General features: G+C 39.5%; 1 protein-coding gene across 2 annotated transcripts in view; it reads left to right on the forward strand.

Moving 5' to 3' along the window:
* The first annotated feature begins 21,586 nt into the window (after positions 1–21,586).
* The window catches only part of TEK (TEK receptor tyrosine kinase), a 104,894-nt gene continuing 104,222 nt past the window's right edge, over positions 21,587–22,258 (forward strand). Inside the window, exon 1 of one of the 2 annotated variants that reach the window (XM_043486706.1) lies at positions 21,587–22,158. In XM_043486706.1, coding sequence (XP_043342641.1) covers positions 22,107–22,158 — 52 coding nt within the window. In that variant the 5' untranslated portion in view covers positions 21,587–22,106. The remainder of the gene's footprint in view (positions 22,159–22,258) is intronic. The other variant, XM_043486707.1, reaches the window with a different exon arrangement.

Below are 22,258 nucleotides of genomic sequence, written 5' to 3' on the forward strand. Positions count from 1 at the left end.
ATCAAAGAGCAGTATATATAAAAGTCTATTTGACTAAGTATACCTTTTATTTAAAATAATATTTACATTGGGAACTAATAGAAAGTTTAGATGAAGTTACAGACATTTCTCAATAGGGATTTACTTTAACAATATAATTTTTGACACTTAGCAAATTATCAAATATTGTTATTTAACAGTGTTTAAAATAGGCTGGGTCACACAAATGAGCTAACACTGCAGTCGGCTACCTGTTGAGCTCTGCATGAAGCTCTCCTTGGCCCCTTCCCAGCCGCACTCTGGCTCCCCAGGCCTTCCTCTCAGCCTCACAGATCTCTGGCACTAGTATCAGCAGAGGAAGGAGCAAGGATGAAGGCGAGTAGATTAAAACAATGGGGAGGGGAAGAAGACAGAGTAGGCAAAGTACCTTGTGACCTTAAAATAACGAGCCAGTTTTCCTGTGTGTCTGGTGAACTGTCTTTAAAGACAATTCCAAAAAAGAAACTATAAAAAATGTTTAGAATAAAAGCAACATCCTTCAGCTAAGAACTTGCCCCTACCAAGTTTGCTATTTTGAAGCTCAGCTCACATCTGAATTTAACTGAAAAGCAGATTTCAGTACATTCAGAAGGTGAGGAATGGGGATGAGGTAAGGATTAATCTTACTGTTTGAAAATCATTGTTTATAACTCATATTACAATCTTTTGAAATTATAAAAGAAGTAGTGCTCCCCCTGCTCCCATCTGTTATATAATCAGATCTTCTTGGTTGAGATGGAAATAAATTTCCAGTTTAGTTTATTCCAGGTAAACTCTGCTGTGTGCCTCTAGACTTTTCAAAATTTTTCAGGTTTTTACACTGAAACTACATAGTGAAGGAGCAAAGAGTGAAAACATCAATGTAAGTAAGATTTCTAAAATAGCCATGGTACACAGAATTAAAATGTTCACATCCTAATCCCTAGAAGCTGTAAGTATGTTACCTTACCTGGCAAAAGAAACAATGCAGTTGTGAGTAAGGATTGAGATGCGAAGATTATTCTGGATTATCTGGGTGGACTCACTGAAATCACAAACTTCTCTTGAAAAAGGAGGCAAGAAGGTCCAAGCCAGAGAGATAAAACGTGAGATTTAGTAGCAATTGATGTTCTTTGAAGATGGAGGAAGGAGCTGTGAGCCAAGAAATGTAGGCAGCCTCTAGAAGCTGGGAAAGGAAAGGAAACAGAATCTCCCCAGGGCCTGCAGAAGGATTTTAGCCTAGACCCCTCAGACTTCTGACTTCCAGAAGTGTAAGATAATAATTTTGTGTTGCCTTAGGCCACTAATTTTGTGGTAGTTTATTACAGCCATGATTTATGCAGCTTATGCCACAACCCTCTGCAATTACTTTCTCACCAATTATAGTTTCCATCCTCATATTTATTTGTCATAATTTCATTGCCAATAACAGGAACTGCTAATGGCATAAAGTCCATCATGTGAGGAAAACAAAACATATCTGTACATATAAAGACAACCATACCAGAAAGTAAGGCTGTCTGTTTCTGTTTATCACATTCATTCAACTAATAATTGAATAAAGAAGTGACCAAGACCAATAAAATTCCTCCCCAGATTGAACTTAAATCCTAATGGAGGAGTAAGCAGTGCAAGTTCCTATGATGATAACTTTTCTTGGTAAATGTCGATACTGACTGATACTGAAAAGTTAAACCAAGTGTCTTTTTGTAAACCCACTGCCAAATTCATGAAACCTTTATTACCATAAAATATGTTTTCCTGAGGCATTCATGTAAAACTTGTAGGGGTTCTTCAGGACCTGACATCTCATTTATTTCATACCAGCTTTCTCAAATTTTATGGGATAATAATCACTTTCTGAAGTGATTAAAGGTACTCACGTGAATATTATGGGCTTCCCCGGTAGCTCAGCTGGTAAAAAATCTGCTTGCAATGCAGAAGATCCTGGTTTGATTCATGGCTCAGGAAGATCCCCTGGAGAAGCAATAGGGTACTCCAATATTTTTGGGCTTCCCTGGTGTCTCAGACAGGAAAGAATCTGCCTGCAACACGGGAGACCTGGGTTTGATCCCCGGGTTGTGAAGATTCCCTGGAAGAGGGCATGGCAACCTGCATGTATACTGCAGTATCCTGGCCTGGAGAATCCCACGGGCAGAGAAGCCTGCTGGGCTACAGCCCATAGGGTCGCAAAGAGTCGGACATGACTGAGCGACTAAGCCCAGGTGAATGTTACAGCTTCTGTCCCTATAATCCACCTTGAGCCTAAATGCCATATTCTGACCAACATCCCAGAATAACGCAGGACTTTTAAGACTCACATGAGCTCCAGAATGTCTGTATGAGAGGGTCTATAATTTCATTGAAACTGTGGCTGAGACTTGTCTTAAAGCTGTGTTTCACTGGCAGGTACACTGTTCATTTGGGGAATAGTAACTAGATCCGGGCTTCCCTGGTAGCTCAGATGGTAAAGTGTCTGTCTACAATGCGGGAGACCCGGGTTCGATCCCTGGGTCAGGAAGATCCCCTGGAGAAGGAAATGGCAACCCACTCCAGTATTCTTGCCTTGAAAATCCCATGGACTGAGGATCCTGGTAGGCTACAGCCCATGGGGTCACAAAGAGTCGGACACGACTGAGCGACTTCACTTTCATGTTCACTTTAATATAGATTCAGGGTAGAATTCAAAACTTTCCTCCAAGATACTCATTGGCACTGCCACTACCAGACAGATAACTAAGAGAGTTGAAGATCTAGTCACTGCCATGGGCAACTTGGGAGAAGTTCTGGTCCAGATGAAGGGAAGGTTGAGCTAACAAAGTTCTATCTAGTCACTGACATGGGCAACTTGGGAGATGTTCTGGTCCGGATGAAGGGAAGGTTGAGCTAACCAAGTTCTGTTTATGTGCTGCCGTTGTATTACTTGGGAGTAGAGCACCTCCCAACAAAATACAGAAGTATAATTTTCATATCTCTGTGCCTGAGGAAATTAACCAGTAACTGTCTCAAGTGACTATGAAAGTGCAAGTGTTGTCCAACTCTTTGTGACCCCATGAACTGTAACCTGCCAGGCTCCTCTGTCCATTGAATTTTCTAAGCAAGAATACTGCAGTAGGTAGCCATTCCCTTCTCCAGGGGATCTTCCCAACCCAGGGATCGAACCCGGGTCTCTGGCATTGCAGGCAGATTTTTTACCATCTGAGCCAGTAGGGAAGTGACTCTAAATGATATTTAATGAAAGTGCACAGGCATTTTCGTATCTATGTTTTTGCTCAACAAAATCAAACTCCAAGTATGAAGTAAGTTTATATGCAAAAACATTTAAAATAGAGACATCCTTCATTTCTTTCTTTCCCTTACCCCTTATATTCAACAGCAACTTCTAAAATTTTATCTCCAAAATATCACCTGTTTAGTATATTTATTTTCATTTTTAAATTATAATCCTAGTTCAAGCCACCATCATGTTTCGCTTGGACCAGTGATCTCTTGCCTCTCTACAATCCATTCTTTAAGTGCACCTATGGTAATACCTTTGATTTCCTTGAAAAAAATTAAAAATCAGTAAATATTAAATCAAAGAAATTTAACAACAAATACCAGTGTATTCACCATCAGGAATTAGTAAGTTATTAATATTTTGTCTTTACAGATATGAATGACATTACAAATATGATAGAAATAGATATTATATGTATGGTGATGTTTTCTTTGTTTCTTTCTTCTGCCCTGTAGCCCAAAATCATCATCTTAAATTTACTGCTTATCCTTCAAGGCTGTTTTTATACTTTTACTCCATATAAGTGTGTGTAAACAAAACATAGAATTGTTTTGTGTGCTTAAGAAATCTACATAAAAGCTATCATTCCATGCCTTTCTTTTTTCAATCAAACATTACTTTTTAAAAAGCTACCCATGTTGATTCTTACAAATCTTATTTATTCATTTTAATTGCTATTTATTTTATTCCAGTGTATGAAAAAACCACAACCTACTCTTTACAGTTTTTCTACTGACGCGTGTTTAGGTTGCTCTGTGTTTTTCTGTATTATAATGCCCCAGTTAACATTCTGCTATGTGACAATTTATGCTCATGCTTATGACTTTAATTACTTGGGTATAGATTTGCTAGATTATTGGGTATCGCATTTTCAGTTAGTTCTTTCTAAAGTGGTTGTGCTCATTGACAGTCCCACCAGGCATCTCCTGGACTTGGTATTTTCAGACTTCACATATTTTCAGATTGTTGTTTTAGTGGGATTTCCATGATGACTAGTGAGATCAAGTATCGTTTCACACAACTCTTAAGACATTAATTTTTCTTCTGCGAATTATTTGTTCATATTCATCATCTGCTACTGTTTTGAATCCTAATTATTTACATTACATATATAGTTTATTTACATCTATATATATATATATAATATATATATATATTTCCGTAAAAACTTCTCTCAGGATATGCCTTATCTTTTCACCTTGTATAAGATGTTATTTGTCATTCAGAAATTTTATTTGAGGTAGTAAGTTTAAAATACAAATTAGATCACAATCTTCCCCTCTGCTTAAAACCTCTAGTGATCTCCCTCTGCTAGACCTTTTGCCTGGACACACAAATCTGTTTTTCAGGATCTTGGGAAAGCCTTTTCTGATCATTCAATTGAACTCACCCCCAACACTCTACTTACATTAGCCTGTTTTATTCTCTTAACAGCACTTACAGTTTTATTTCTTTATGATATATTCTTAAGTATTTAATTCTCTGCCACCCCTACTCCAACCCAACTAGAATTTGAGCTCCATAACAGAAGGGACTTTGTGTTTTTAACTGTGGTACACACCTGTGCTTTGAACAATGCTAGTAGGCACTTGGGTTTTTATTAAGAAAATGAAACAATGACCTTACTATAATTCTGTATAATTTGCAGTATATATTGGTATATAAAAGAATGTGGACCCATTCATTCTCAATAATGCCTAGAATAATGCTTTCTATATGGTAGTTTCTGAACAGATACTTTTTTATAAATGGATTGTTTTTGTCACTATAAAATTCTGAATTTAAAAAGTATGCTCAAAAAATGGTACTGGTGAACCTATTTGCAGGGAAGGGATGGAGACACAGACATAGAGAATGGACTTGTGGGCACAGTGGGGAAGGAAAGGGTGGGGCAAATTGAGAAAGTAGCATTGACATATATACACTACCATGTATAAAATAGATAGCCAGTGGAAAGCTACCGTATAACACAGGGAGACCAGCCTGGCACTCTGTAACAACCTTAAGGGGCAGGATGATGGGGGGTGGGAGGAGGCCCAAGAGGGAGGGGATGTATATATGTATATATAGGTATAGTTATGACTGACTTGTGATGTACGGCAGAAACCGCACAACATTGTAAAGCAATTATCCTCCAATTAAAAATTGTTTAAGGGGTAAAAAAAACTTATGCTCAGTGTTAGTATTAGAAAAAAAGTGTTGTATAGTGAAGAAAACTAGGTAATCCTTCTTTGGAGATATACTGCATATTATAGAAGCCCTACAACCAGACTTAGGTCAACTAAGAAGATTGGGTTATTACTATAACAGCCTTTCCAGGAGAAGAATGGGTTACAGCATTGGGTTGGCCAAAAAAGTACATTCGAATTTTTCCATACCATCTTATGGAAAATCCAGATGAACTTTTTGGTCAGTCAAATATAAAGGAAATTTGCTTCAGAACATTGGGGAACACATATAGAATAGTGGTTAAGAGCATGAGTTCTGGAGGTCGACATTTCTGGGTTTTAATCCTGGGTCTGCCACTTGTTAGGGTAACCCAGGACCACCAACCTTCTCTAATTCTCAGATTTAGCAACTGCAAAATAAAGGAAACAATGTCTTCCTTATAGAATATATTAATAGATGAAATGAATTAATACAGTAAAGCATCTGTACAGTGCCTGCCATGAAAGTGCTCAATAAATAGTAACAGCTAATATTATTAAATAGAAGTTATTATATATTCTCAGATGTTATATAATGGAAATAAAGAGATTTTTAATTTTTAATGACATTCTAAGGCTACAGTCTTGTTATAATATACTAGGGAATACTTTTTCACTGTAAGAATAAGTTGCCTTAGATGATTTACTTCCTGTCTTGACTTCTAGTTTTCAATGATAAATTATTGTAGATTTGTGCAAATTTCAAGTATTATTGACTAAACTTTTTATTCTAAAAAGTATTTTCATTACTTTGTAGTTACATTTGTGTAAATATATGTAACATTTTAGACAGTGCATCAGTTCAGTTCAGTCCAGTCACTCAGTTGTGTCTGACTCTTTGTGAACCCATGAACCGCAGCATGCCAGGCTTCCCTGTCCATCACCAACTCCCAGAGCTTACTCAAACTCATGTCCATCAAGTCGGTGATACCATCCAACCATCTCATCTTCTGTCTTCCCCTTCTCCTCCCACCTTCAGTCTTTCCCAGCATCAGGGTCTTTTCTAATGAGTCAGTTCTTCACATTAGGTGGCTTCAAAGTATTGGAGTTTCAGCTTCAGCACCAATGAATATTCAGGACTGATTTCCTTTAGGATGGACTGGCTGGATCTCCTTGCAGTCCAGGGGACTCTCAAGAGTCTTCTCCAACACTACAGTTTAAAAGCATCAATTCTTCAGTGCTCAGCTCTCTTTATAGTCCAACTCTCACATTGATACATGACTACTGGAAAAACCATAGCTTTGACTAGACAGACCTTTGTTGGCAAAGTAATGTCTCTGCTTTTTAATATGCACTATGTATATGTTATCTTATTCAATTTTCCACAACCTTAAAAGACAGGAATTTCCATTCCCATTTTACAAAGAAATATTACATAAAGTCCAAGATCTCAGAGCATGTCATAGATTTTCAGTGAGCTTACAGGAAGTAAATAAGAGGAATAATTTAAGCACAAGTCATGCATGGAAAACAAGTAGTTTATTATACACTGCTAATGTAGAAATCGCATCCCTGGTGGCTCAGTGGTGAAGAGTCCACCTGCAATGCAGCAGACTTGCAGGAAACACAGGTTCAGTCCCTGGGTTGGGAAGATCCCCTGGAGAAGAAAATGACAGCCCACTCCCAGGTATTATTACCTGGGAAATCCCATAGACAGAGGAACCTGGAGGGTTACAGTCCATGGGGTCACAAAAGAGTCGGACAAGATTTAGTGACTAAGGAGCGATCACAAAGGATGGAGATACATAATGAATTTCTTGTTCATACAAAAGTTTAATTATTGTGTAATTTTCACTGAAATATTCAGGTTAAGTTTTCAGTGATAGGATGAGAGTTGAGTTGTGCTTCAAAGTGTGAGTAGAGAATAGATAAGTGGACATGGGGAGGAAGATATTTCAGGTGGAGGCAACTAGAGGCAGTCACTCAAGCAGGCAGGGACATGGTTGTCAAGTGGATTGAAGCACTTTCCTAGAAGCCTTTCAACTCTATCTAAAAAAAAAAAACCAAAACTACAATACATACAAACTGCAGTATATGTCAGACTAATTTTATAGCTCAGAGCTGTTATTTAACTTTCTACAATATAACAACAAACATGGGAACATCATCAGATAGATCATTAAGTCAAAAATGTAAAAGCAAGGAGACTTTGATGCAGATAAGTTGCTAAAATTTTTTAGGACAGCACAGGTGAGTGGCAGAGCTGGGGTATGAACAGATGTTTCTGAGTTCTACCTATGTGATTTGATTCCTCATTTACAGGTGGGGAACTGAAGTCTGGAGAGGTTACGTTACGTAAAATTTATTAGTGTTAATTTAGTGGAGTTTTTCTGTTCTGGTTTCTCTAAAAGTACAGATAGAATAACAGGATATAAAATATGAATAGAACACATTTAATAAACTCTGTCATACAGAAAAGGAGTCAAAAGCAGAGGAGCAGATTAGGAAGATAATTCTGTTTGATTTGCGTTGAATTTGAGTTGTTGCTAGATAAGCTTTGAATGTCCAAGGCACCCTTCTTTAAAAAGTTCTCCAAATTATAGGAAGAACCTCTTGGGGTTTTTACAGATCATGTACAACAAACATGTATATGTTTGTTTATTCTAATCACAAAGATTCTCTTTATCCTCCAGTTATGCAACCAAGTTGTGAATCTCCCGTTTGACAGTTAGGTATTAGGTGTATGCATTTCCTTGGCTTAATAGTTTAAACTACCCTCTAACCATTACTCTCTTTGAAGATTTAGACTTAAAAGAAGAGATACAGTCCTTCTTAGTCACTCCCACCCTGTGAGATATGCCTGCTTGTACTTCACTCCCTTCTCTTCAGTTCAGTAGGAACCTGATGAAGACCAGACCTAGAGCTTATCCAAACCTAGAGCTGATAAAGAAAGACAATGTTACTGTGAAAGAATATTATATATCCTACCCCTAGCTTTTGCAGGGATAGAGTAAGAATCTTTCATCCTTTACAGGAACGTGTCACCCACTTAGTTTGACTTAATGTTATATTTCTAAAAAACTATAAAATCAGGTCTGTATAGTCCTTTAAAAAGTTGACAAATTTCTCAGTAAAATATATGTAACTATTTTCCAGAATGTTCTCATCTTACACACAACAATAATGCAAGAAACAAGAAAACTAAAGTGGTAAGAAATTAAGATAGTAGTCTCATTACCTAAGTTTCTCAGGGTGTTGAGAAAGCAAGCTAATAAGAATACTTCAGTTATTTTGTTTCAGATTTCATCTTCATGTTATCTTTTGTCCTTAGCTAACTTGGCCATGAATTAATCAGGCTCTTTTCCTATTGGTCAGTAGAAAAGAGGTCTTATAGTTTAAGTTTTTACCTTTTGACCAGTTTCCTTTTTAGCTAAATTTCGTCTATCATATTTTTAAAGTAAGTATGCAAATTTAGTATATAAATTTTTCTTACTTATTGTATACCTACTATGCAGAGAACTCATATTTCCTCATGGCAATTACTAAAGGAAAATTTCAAAATGTTATCTAACATCTATTAGTGTTCTTCCTATCAATAGGAGCACTTTGATAAACTTACCAAGATTCAGTCGCTTAGCGGTAGCACTTCTGTGCCTGTTGTATTAGGTAACTCTAGCCCAACAAGTTTTCCAGCTTCTGAAACTTTGTGGTTTCTGCCTTCTCTCCAGTTTCTTTGGCAGGTTGGCTTTGCATCCTTAAAGAATTCATTGAGTCTATTTTAATGATTTTGAGAGGGAGGAGTAGTTACTGCATGTGACTATCCCACTGTCTCTAAACTGAAAGTCCAGTTTCAACTCTATTGATGTTTTTTGTTTAATATTTTGAGGAGAATGAGGTTACCCAACATTTCTTGTTTCTAAAAGAGGCAATCAAGGCATAAGCCACACTTGAGTAAACCATTACATTTGGGAATAAATGAAAACAGAAGTATACTTGAATTATTTATGATAGTTCCTTTTTCTTGTGATTACTTAAAATTATGTGCACAGTTCTTATATTATTTCATCTTTTAAATTAATCACTAAGATACATTATTTCGAGCTTCATACAAATGGCTATTAACTTCCTTTTTGAAGCTTTAACAATATTAACAGTAGTATTTATTTTGTACATACCCCGTCTCAGGCACCTTGCTAAGTATTGTATATACATTATCTCATATAGTCTTTATAACAACCTCATAAGGTAAGTACTTTCAAACTGCTATTACAGATAAAGAAGCAGAGCTTAAATATCCAGTGCAACATGCTAGGAAAAGGTGGGCTTAGGCCTTTATGCTTCTTTTTCTGATTTTGAGGTTTGTTCTCTTAGCAATATGCTATGCTGTACTGGGGAGAACCTTACCTGTTCAACTTGGAGACAGTCTTGTTTGGTTATATCCGCCATAGCATGAATTGTGTATGGGTCTGTAGGTATTATTAATATGTATCTGCATTTTCAATTAAATGTATATACATGATTAAGTGAATTTCTTTTTATTAAATAAACTTTTCCTGCTTATAGACTTTCTGTCCTTTAAGCCAGGTTAAAGTCTTGACAGATAACATCAATTAATATTATTAACTTAATGTGATGCTAGAATGCCAATTTCAGAAGTCATTTCAAATATGGACTTTCCAGTGTCAAGAAATTTATAGCACAGACAGACTCTGTGTCTCTGCCTTTTATAGAATATTTTGCCAAATGCAAGAGAAAAAAAACTCTCCTTACTGAAAAAAATAGTTTCTATTTTGAGTTGTTTTGTTAAATTCCTCTTTACAATTTTTTTTGTTTGTTTCTGTATCTAACAAGGACTATGATTGCTATCTCAGTGGATGGGTGTGGCTGAAGAGACGATACACAATCTAAGGTTAATTTGTTCTCTTTCTCCATCTCTTTGCCACTTCACTGAAGTGGTTAAGAGAAAGAGCTTTCAAGACAAAGGGAAAATTTATTATAAAGGCCCCTGGGGAGAATGGCTTACAGGGCTATGAGTTTAGAATGTTCCGGGAACAGTGAGGAGGCCATTGTGCCTGAGTGCAGAGGCCAAGGGGAGGCTCCGATAAAGCTGGAGAGGTTGGCAGGATGGTTCCTGCAGGGCAGTGCAGGCCACACCAGGAGTTCACAATACAGAACTGATGAGTGGCCATGACTCTCAGCGTCCAGAGCCCTTCATGGGGCCGGTGCCAGGCGCAAGAGAGTATCTCATAACCCCACCACCTCACCACCCTTACTGTAACCCTCAAGGAGGCAAAAGCAGAGATTTGGGCCTGAACCTCTAGCAGTTTTGCAGGCAGTTTTAGAAGTCAAAGAATTTACTGTTTAGTTATTTTACAGTGAGATGCCTGCATTCCTGACTGATCTGGTGGGGGGTAAATTCAGTTTCATGTATGGACACATACATGTTGTCATTATAAATATTATGTGCAAAAAGCTGCCTCTTCAGAAACCTTCTCCTGGACGCTTCACCCATCAGCACTAGCAGCACTGAATTGAATAAACTTTTGCTAATGTAGGAACCAGTTAAACTACCTTTACTTGATTTTCTAAGATCGAAATATAAAGTTCTCCAAACTGGAATGTCTCCTACATAGAGTTTAAAGGCTCTGTAAATTTCATGTTTCAACTCTATAAATCTTTGTAAAAATAGCTTCTGGAGATACGTATGACATGATTCGCAGTATAAGAGAAAGATGGGCAGACAATTTTGTACAAGGAAGCATGGTAGATTTATTTCCCAGTAGAGTCAATTCAGTTTTTTCTATAGTTGTCACAGGTTGTGGTGGTTGTTTTGAAACCTGTAAAAAGCATGAATTATATCTGATGATAATGATGATGATAAGAGCTGTCATCATTTTTAGCCATTATGCTGAATGCTTTACACAAATTAAACATTATTTCCAAAGAGAGTGCCCTTCCATCTTTACCCATTTAACAGATGGGGAAACTAAACTTCAAAGAATTGAGTTAGCCAGGGTGAAATAGCCAGTGTGTGGGGTCTGTGTAATTCTTAATTTGGCAATTCTGAAGCCCTGTACTTCTTGCTTTTCTGCCAGCTCCTTAAAAGCTGGTTTCTATAGTGTTTATCTGGACTGAATCAGAGACAATTTAGTAACTACTTTACTACCAACCATCTAAGGACATTTGCATTGGTTTTGTTTTGAATGATCAAGTTGTTCTCTAAAATGTGGGCCCTTCTGTATTCATTTACCGAAACTTGATTTAGTTATCTGTGAGTGAAGCCCTGTGCTAAATATTGGATATCCAGGGATGACTAAGACCTGGTCCTTGCTGCTGAAGAATTCATAGCCTAGAAGGGAAACAAGAATTGTAAGCCAGAGCGACAGTACTCTGTTAGAGTCATTGTAAAGAGCCCTCTTCCTGCCTCTCGGAGTCATGTCTTTCACACTCCTCTACTCACTCTTCTTCCCCCATTGACTCCTTACGGTCCAGGCTGCTCTGCATGCCAGGTTAGCTCTTCAGTCCCCGTGGCAATACTCAGATCCCTCTCATGAGTTTCATACCACTGTATCCACTCACAGCAAACTAAGCATCTATTTGGACTTGGCTATCCCATGCCCAATCCAAGCCAATGTATGTATAATAGAATTTCATATTGAATTTTTTTTATTTCCCCACAGAAGAGCTTCATGCCCTGAGGCCCTTTCATAGTGAGTTCTACCATGTCCATTCATCATACAAAGCAGCAACCTTGGATTTATCCTAGTCTCCTCCCTCTGTGTGAAACCTGGTCATTAAAAGTAATATTTCTAATCACTGTAACACTTGTCATTCTTTCTACCTCTGATGTGATTACAGCCTTAATTAAGACTTATGATCTTTAAATAACATATTACAATAGTCATCTATCATGAGTTTTCCTGACCTTAATCTCTACAAATGTAATATGTCTGTTGATCTCAGAGTGATCCTCCTAAACTGAAAATATCACTTAATCATGATATTCTTTGATTTAAAGCCTTTTCTTTCCCATTGTTATAGACCTTACTAGGGTATTTTAAACCTGGACCCAGTTTGTTTAATGCACATTGTCTCAGGCTAAGCCCTTTCTCACACTTATTTCAGCCTTGCTCATTACATTTACCGTAATGTAGTGAAGAAAGGCAATGCCAAAGCATGTTCAAACTACCATACAATTGTGCTCATTTCACATGCTAACAAGGTAATGCTCAAAATCCTTCAAGCCAGGCTTCAGCAGTATGTGAACCAAGAACTTCCAGATGTACAAGCTAGATTTAGAAAAGGCAGAAGAACCAGAGATCAAATTGCCAACATAAGTTGAATCATTAAAAAAAGAAGAGAATTCCAGAAAAAGTCTACTTCTGCTTTATTGACTATGCCAAAGCCTTTGACTGTGTGGATCACAACAAACTGTGGAAAATATTAAAGAGATGGGAATACCATATCACTTTACCTGCCTTATGAGAAACCTGTATGCAGGTCAAGAAGCAACAGTTAGGACCGAACATAGAACAACGGACTGGTTCCAAATTGGTAAAGGAGTATGTCAAGGCTATATATTGTCACCCTGCTTATTTAACTTATATGCAGAGTACATCATGTGAAATGCCCATGTGGTTGAGGCTCAAGCTGGAATCATGATTTCAGGGAGAAATCAGCAACCTCAGATATGCAGTTGACACCACCGTTATGGCAGAAGGCAGAGTATGAATAAAGAGCCTCTTGATGAAAATGAAAGAGGAGAGTGAAAAAAGCTGACTTAAAACTCAACATTCAAAAAATTAAGATCATGGCATCTGGTCCCATCACTCATGTCAAATATGTGGGGAAAAAATGGAAACAGTGACAGACTTTATTTTCTTGGGCTCCAAAATCACTGCAAATGGTGACTGCAGCCATGAAATTAAAAGACACTTGCTCCTTGTAAGAAAAGCTATGACAAACTTAGACAGCATATTAAGAAACAGAGACACAACTTTGCCAACAAAGATCTGTATGATCAAAGCAATGGTTTTTCCATTAGCCATTTATGGATATGAGTGTTAGACCATAAAGAAGGCCGAGCACTGAAGAATTGATGCTTTTGAAATGTGGTGCTGGAAAAGACTCTTGAGAGTCCCTTGGACAGCAAGGAGATCAAAGCAGTCAATCCTAAAGGAAAACAACCCTGAATATTCATTGGAAGGACTGATGTTGAAGCTGAAGCTCTAATACTTCGGCCACCTGATGTGAAGAACTGACTCATTGGAAAAGACCCTGATGCTGAGAAAGATTGAGGAGAAGGGGGCAACAGAGGATGTGATGATTGGATGGCATCATTGACTCAATGACATGAGTATGAGCAAACTCCAGAAGATAGTGAAAGACAGGGAAACCTGGTGTGCTATCATCCATGGGGTCGCAATAGCTGGATACAGCCTAGCAACTGAACAACAGCAACATGGTATACTATTTCACACCTCCATGTTTTAGCTCAGGCTACTGGCACATTTGTCAGAAATGCCTGTTTTGCCCTCCTCCCTGCCATTGTCATGGCTCACCTGGTGAACACTTTAGGTTTCAGTACATAATTCAAGATTTCCTTCTTCTCTATGGCCCTTTTGGGGTAGAGCTATGGGTAAATAAGTAACTGTGAAGAACAGAGAATAAGTCTGCTGTGATCATTTCAAAAGTTACCACAATATTAAAGAAGACTTCAGAACAAGAAATATTATCAGAGATACAGATATTAATTAAAGATAAGTGAGCCAATTTACAAAGACACATAACAATCTTAAATATGAATGAAACTAACAACCTTTAAAATATATGAAGAAAAATTGATGGAATTGAAAGCATAAATACAAATCGATAATTATAGTTGGAACCTTTAACCCTCTGCTTTTAGAAACTAGTGTAACAGGTAGAAAATAAATAAATGGGGATGGAGAGGACCTAAACAACACTATGAACCAACTGGACCTAAGTGTAGTTTTTGGAACACTCCAGCCACCAGTAGAATACATTTTCTTTTCAAGTGCACATTAAAAGAGCTGAGGCCCTGCCTAAAGGGCTTATAGTCTATCTACAAAGATGCCACGTGTGCCAAGGAAATATCAGGAGAAGGAAAAAAAAAGGCATGAGAATTAGTGCCTTGAGGGCTAAAGGATCCCAAACAGACTATGACAACTTTTACTGCCAGTACCACCCTTCGGTATTTAACCACACAATGTCTAATTTTTATTTAACTTTTCCTGTTTTGAGGCATTGTCACTATGCTGGGATTATGTAATTGTGAGCTTCAAAAGCAGAGACCACATCATCTATATCTGTGTCTCTTCCTACAACAATTAGCACAGTGCTTGCCATTTAGATGCTAAAAAAAAAAAAAAAGATTTAGAGTAAATGGGGTTCAGAGAGGGTCAGGTATTTTCCATGGCCATCAACTCTGCTCCAGACCAAAGTGGGTGTTGCCACTTTAACTGTGGTGTCTGGGCTGAAGACCAAGACTTAATTGTTGATGACCGTCCCTTTACTGCTAGCCACTGCTAGGTACAGTGGGTTCACAAAGAGAGTTCACAAAAGTCCTTAAGAAGCCAGATGTGATGGCTGTGGTGCTTCAGTGCCCACAGCCCTGCAAAAGGCAGAATGCCAGGGCTGCACTGCAGGAAGTTGACAGTCCACTCTGTTTGCTCACCTCCCACAGGCTGAAGTTCACCTGCATTCTGTTGCATATTTGCCAGTGGATGTTTTAAGGTACATCCTACTGCCCTGGGTCAACTGTCTCAAGGATTTTCCCCCAAATGTATTCATTTATGCATATAGATTCATTAGTTCTTTAAAGCTGAAAGTATAGAAAATTATAAAGAAAAGATCGGTTTTTCAATAATCCAGAAATAGTAACTTTTAAAATTTTGCTATGTGTTATATAGAGATCAAATTGCCAACATCCGCTGGATCATCAAAAAAGCAAGAGGGTTCCAGAAAAACATCTATTTCTGCTTTATTGACTATGCCAAAGCCTTTGACTGTGTGGATCAGAATGAACTGGAAAATTCTGAAAGAGATGGGCATACCAGATCACCTGACCTGCCTCTTGAGAAACCTATATGCAGGTCAGGAAGCAACAGTTAGAACTGGACATGGAACAACAGACTGGTTCCAAATAGGAAAAGGAGTACGTCAAGGCTGTATATTGTCACCCTGCTTATTTAACTTATATGCAGAGTACATCATGAGAAACGCTGGCTGGAAGAAGCACAAGCTGGAATCAACATTGCCAGGAGAAATATCAATAACCTCAGATATGCAGATGACACCACCCTTATGGCAGAAAGTGAAGAAGAACTAAAGAGCCTCTTGATGAAAGTGAAAGAGGAGAGTGAAAAAGTTGGCTTAAAGCTCAACATTCAGAAAACTAAGATCATGGCATCCGGTCCCATCACTTCATGGCAAATAGATGGGGAAACAGTGGAAACAGTGCTGACTTTATTTTTTCTGGGTTCCAAAATCACTGCAGATGGTGACTGCAGCCATGAAATTAAAAGAGCACACTCCTTGGAAGGAAAGTTATGACCAGAGACAGCATATTAAAAAGCAGAGACATTACTTTGCCAACAAAGGTCTGTCTAGTCAAGGCTGTGGTTTTTCCAGTGGTCATGTATGGATGTGAGAGTTGGACTGTGAAGAAAGCTGAGCGCCAAAAAATTGATGCTTTGAACTGTGGTATTGGAGAAGACTCTTGAGAGTCCCTTCGACTGCAAGGAGATCCAACCAGTCCATCCTAAAGGAGATCAGTCCTGGGTGTTCATTGGAAGGACTGATGTTGAAGCTCAAACTCCAATACTTTGGCCACCTGATGCAAAGAGTTGGCTCATTGGAAAAGACCCTGATGCTGGGAGGGATTGAGGGCAGGAGGAGAAGGGGACGACAGAGGATGAGATAGCTGGATGGCATCACCGACTCGATGGACATGAGTTTGGGTGAACTCTGGGAGTTGGTGATGAACAGGGAGGCCTGGCATGCTGCAGTCCATGGGGTCGCAAAGAGTCGGACACAACTGAGTGACTGAACTGAACTGATATAGGTGATAAATATACATGTATAGAGAGTGTATGCATGTGTGTAAATTTCATGCTGTCCGAACTGTTTTTTCTCCCAAACAAATACACCATGAAAGTTAAAGTTGCTCAGTTGTGTCCAATTCTCTACACCCCCATGGAATATACAGTCCATGGAATTCTCCAGGCCAGAATACTAGAGTGGGTAGCCTTTCCCTTCTCCAGGGGATCTTCCCAACCCAGGGATCAAACCCAGGTCTCCCACATTGCAGGCAGATTCTTTACCAGTTGAGCCATAAGGGAAGCCCATAATATACCATAAGTGTCCTTTAATCTTTCCATGTCAGTATGCTTCCATCATAACATTCTGACATTTGCCTGGTATTTCACTGCTTACCATAATTTATATTAAAAAATCCATTTTTTTGGCTGCTTAGAATGTTTCCCGGTTTTGATATTTTTAACAGTGTATTTATTTGTGGCTGCACTGGATCTTCGTTACTGTGTGTGGACTTTTTCTGTTGAGTGTGGGATATTCTCTAGTTGTATGTGGGCTTCTCATTGTGGTGGCTTCTCTTGTTGCAGAGCATGGGCTCTGGAGCGCGGGCTCAGTAGTTGTGGTACACAGGTTTAGTTGTTTCGCAGCATGTGGAATCTTCCCAGACCAGAGATCGAACCCATGTCCCCTGCATTGGCATGCAGCTTCTTAACCACTAGACCACCAAGGAAACTTCAGGTTTTGATTATTATCAACAATACTTCAGACATGAATGTTGGCGCACATATTTGCTTTGGGCTTGGGTTATATTGTAATTGGAGAAGGAAACGGCAACCCACTCCAGTACTCTTGCCTGGAAGAGCCCATGGATGGAGGAGCCTGGTAGGCTGCAGTCCATGGGGTCGCTACGAGTCGGACATGACTGAGCAACTTCACTTTCACTTTCACTTTATATTGTAAAAGTGGGCCAGAGACTATGCATCTAAGACTTTCGCTACATATTTATGATAGTGGCCTCTAGACAGGCAGTACTAACACAGTAGGAACATTGTGTAAGTTATTTTCCACGCCTCATCATGTTTTAAATTTATCCATTGCTACTTTTGTTAATCCATCTGAAAGAATTTTACTGTTTTCTGTAGATGTTTTTTCACATATTAAGTACAAAAAGGAGAGATGAGAAAATGAACCATAAGCCAAGTGCCTCATTTCTTTGCTTATTTTGTTTGCTTGTGTGTTGGTTTGGTTTTCTCTCTTGTTCTGCCATAACCGTGTCTGGAAAAATCACACATAGCCAGCTTGACTAGTGAGGAAGTCCCTTTCCCTTCCCTAGAGCATGGCAGTGGGGTGCCCACAGATTCTGATATTACTTCCTGCTAGTTTGGAAGCACAGTGATAAATGTCTACATTTGGGATTCCCTGGGGGCTCAGTGGTAAAGAATCTGCCTGCCAATGCAGGAGACATTGGTTTGATCCCTGATCTGGGAAGATCGCACATGCTGTGGAGCAACTAAGCCCATGCACCACAACTACTGAACCTGTGCTCTAGAGCGCCGGAGCCACAACTACTGAAGCCCAGCTTCCCTGGAGCCTCCGCTCTGCAATAAGAAAAGCCACCCCAATGAGAAGGCAGTGCTCTGCAACTAGAGAGTAGCCATTGCTCTCCACAACTATAGAAAAGCCTGCATGACAATGAAGACCCACAACAGCCAAAAATAAATAAATAAATTTTTTAAATGTCTGCATTTATCAGTGTCATCAAACTTTTCCATTACCTGTCAAATTTCAAATTCTTTCCTAAGGCCTGATTTCTTTCCTAAACACCTGGGTTGGTGTTTGTGATGTTGGCTACATTTCTCTTTATCTACTTTTTTGCACATTGTGGTCTACTGATGAACTGTGAAAAAAGAGAGCCATATATGAAACTTTGCGAAAAATTGGAAACCAAGAGACCAGGATTCTAACACTCCCTTTGCTAGTACTTCTAATACTCCCTGTGCGACCCACAGGTGCGCAGGTTACTTAGCCTTCGTTGGATCTTGCTCCCTCATTGCAAATAACTCTATTGCAGTCCAGGGGTGGTATCGTGGTTGTGGATGGAGAAGAAACCTATAGAAAGCCCTTATTAAATATGTACTTGTGCCAGATACTATGTATATGTTATCTCATGAATTAGACATTGTTTACTTCCATTTCAAAGATGAGGAATCTGAGGTTCAGAGATATGAGTTAAATTTGCAATCTAAGTTTGCCTGACTCCAAAGACTTTTCAAGGTATGAGTATATAAACAATGATGGGAGTCTTTTCATTCATGTGTTAGTTCATTAAGTATTTATTCAAGACCTACTATGACTTACCAGGCACTGTGTTTAGATCTAGGAATTCAGTGGTGAATCAATTAAATATGTTTCCTGCCTCATGAAGGTATCAGTCAGCTGAGGGGAAAAGAGACATTAAAAAGAAGAAGACACAAGTTATATGATTACCAATTGTGATTAGTACTGTGAAAAAAAAGGAGAGGATGGTAGGAAGGAATAGCAGGGGAGACGTGATTCAGATTGAACAAGTCCGGGAAGATCTTTCTGAAACTGAGACCCAGAATATAACTAGGTATTAATCAGTCAAGAATGGGAAGAGCATTCCAACGTTCCTGGGTGGGTGGAACTGCTGAGGACAGAGAGCTGACCCAGCTGGTCCCCAGCAAGGCTCCTTAGGGTATGGAGATGCCCTGATGATGGCTGCAGCCAGCTTTCAAGAGAAGGGTTGTGGCCATGTCCAAGTATGTGGTATTTCCTTAATACGTTATGTATTGGGGAAAGTCCTGTCCAGACATGGAAATGGCCTCTCCCTTCCCTTGGAAATTCTGGCATGCCATCCAGTTTTGCAACTTCCCAACCTGTTGCCAATCAGCTCTGCTGACCTATTGGCCCCACACTTGGTAGTGAAGCTCATACTGTTGTTCCTCAATTGGTTTGCCATGTTCTAAGACCAGTAAGGCAGAAAATGGGTCAGAGCACGTCTGGGAACTTTTGTTCACAAGTTACCTGCACTTTACACCTGGAATTTACACACCAAAGGTTCAGACGTCCCAGAGAAAAGTTGCTTCACCTTTTAACTAGCTGTATAATCATAGACTCAAGAAACCCAGCAGTGCTTATTATATGGAATCAATATTCTGGACAACGGGAAAAAGGATTACAGGGAATAATATTTCTGGATCCTGGAAGATGAAATTAAACTACATAGTTCTTTTGGATAATGAAAAAATAAACTGAGCAACATTTCTGGATAACAGAGAGAAGAGTGAAAATGAGTCACCCATTCCAGATAATGGAGGAAAGAACATGACTGACAGCTCTGGGTAGGAGGAGATCATTCTAGATGATGGGGAAGGATGAAGCTGGACAGAGGCAGGCAGCCCAGGTAAGGACGCAAGGTAGCAGCACCTTCAGCCTGCAAGAACCAGCAAACAGGAAGGAGAAAGAGCAATGACAGCTTCCTTGTGTGCCCATCAAGCACAAACAGGGGAAGCTGTGCCTGGGGAGGAAGGTGCGCTGGGACTTGTTTGTTTCCAAGGCCTTCCTTCCACTGCTGCTCCATATGGCTTGGGGCCAGTGGGGCTCACAAAGTCTCAGATACCATGTGCTTAAATAAAGCACTTTTGTGACCCTCCCACCCCTTAGGTTTTCACAGTGACAAAGATACACAGTTAGCATCTTCTTTGAACTGCCCAAATGAAAGGACCTAGGAATCAGCATGGGGATGCTGAGTGGGACAATTTAGTCATTGAGACTATGAGATGTTACCATCAGAAGGGAAATTAGTCATATCCAGTCTAAATCCTTCACTTACATGGTTGAGGAAACCGAGGCCTAGAGATGGGAAGTGAATGGTCCAAGGCCTCACAGGCAGATCATGGCAGACCTGGGACTAGTACCCAGTATCCCTGACTCCTAGACTGCTTCGTTAGGATGCCAGACTTGAAGCCATCTCAGAGAAATAGAGACTAGCCTTCTGGAGGAAGCTTTTAGAGAAAGAATGGAAAGATGAAAGGAAATGAATATGTTAACACAATTAACAAAAGTCTCCTATGAATTAGACACTGTGCCAGATGTTTCTATGTATTTTCAAGCCTCATTTAATCCTCTCAAAAATTCCCCTTGATGGAGATATTATTGCTATTTTACAGCTACTGAAACTGAGACTCAAAGTTTCAGTAACTTGCCTCAGGTTACACATGGCTGAGCCAGTGTTTGAACTCAGGTCTATTGAAAACACAGCCTGAGCTTCTCTACCTTAGCTGCCTGGAAACATCAATCGATTCTCAAGATCATCACTAAAGTGATAAAACCCAAGACACAAATCAGGCAAGACTACCAGCATCTGCCGTTTCCTGTGGTGAGTAGGAAAAAGAGCAGAGACCTCTTTCCTAGGGCATAAAGGCAAGGTGATGACTAAGGTACGGACTCTCTGTGCTAAATTCAGAATTTGTATTTTCGTGATATCGTCATCTGGATAAATTTAGGGTCTCTGATCTTGTAGATATTGTTACCCCAGTGGTTATTTTCTTTTTGGTCTATGTACTCTCTCTGCTTTTATAAATAATATTTTTATCCCCACCTAAATCTTAAACTATTTATCCCCACCTAAAACTTACACTATTTGGTTTTTACACAGGTTATTTTAAAAATCTTGGACATAACTTACTTCTGAAAGCAAGTTGGCCAGTAACCACGAAATCCCTCCTAGTTATTACTGAAATCCTTCTCTGCCAGTTCTTTAAGAAATTAGATCATCTCCAGATGAGTTGTTAATAAAAAAATAAATGCGGTAGCCAGTAGCATAGATATCTTTGGGCTCTTGGCCAAAAAAGAAGCCATCTGTATAAAGGAAAACAGGCTAACAATTTTGGACTCTGGTCTCTGTGGCCACATTGAGCGTTGACCTCACTGTTAATTAACCCACATTAATTGTTTTGGGCGGGGGGGTTGTGTTCTCTCATCACGAAAACGTCTTTCCCCCATTGAAACCACGTGGGGTTAAAGCAAGAAAACAAAAGCCAAAACTGCTCCCCACACCCAAAAGCCCCTTCTGTCAGGGCTCCCAAGTAGACCCGTGAGAGCTGTTAGAGGGCTGAGAAGGGCCGGTCGTCAGCACATACCATACATAGGTGGAGGGCTTGTTATTCTCAGTTTCCCGCCTCAGAGAGGATACCCCTATTGTTTCTGAAAGTGCTGACCAGGACCCACACTTCCAACTAAAATTCCTCTACCCCTGCGGCAGGAGCAGCAGCAGCAGCCGCCATAGATAAGTGTTTTGATGAATTGCAAGATGGACAGGGCTTACCATGCCCCCAGCCCTGCTGATACCAAACGCCTTTAAGATACAGCCTTTCCCATCCTAATCTACAAAGGAAACAGGAAAAAGGAACTTAAACCTCCCTGTGCTCAGACAGAAATGAGACTGTGACTGCCCGCTTCTATGCTGTTCCTTCTTGCCTCTGACTTGTAAACAAGACCTAGTGGGACAGGCGAATGGAAAGTCACAAACCTCTGGGTGTTTGAAAGGATCCTTGGGACCTCATGCATGTCCGCAGAAACTGGATGGAGAAATTTGGGGAAGCATGGATTCTTTAGCCGGCTTAGTTCTCTGCGGAGTCAGCTTGCTCCTTTCTGGTAAGGTTTGGCTTTATTATTTTTTTTAAAAAAAGTTTTTTTAACAGTTAGTGACTCTGGGCTCTCTCACCAACGCTTATTGCTGGTTAACAAGGGGCAG

This window comes from Cervus canadensis, chromosome 14 (assembly GCF_019320065.1).
Source record: "Cervus canadensis isolate Bull #8, Minnesota chromosome 14, ASM1932006v1, whole genome shotgun sequence".
Lineage (NCBI taxonomy): Eukaryota > Metazoa > Chordata > Mammalia > Artiodactyla > Cervidae > Cervus > Cervus canadensis.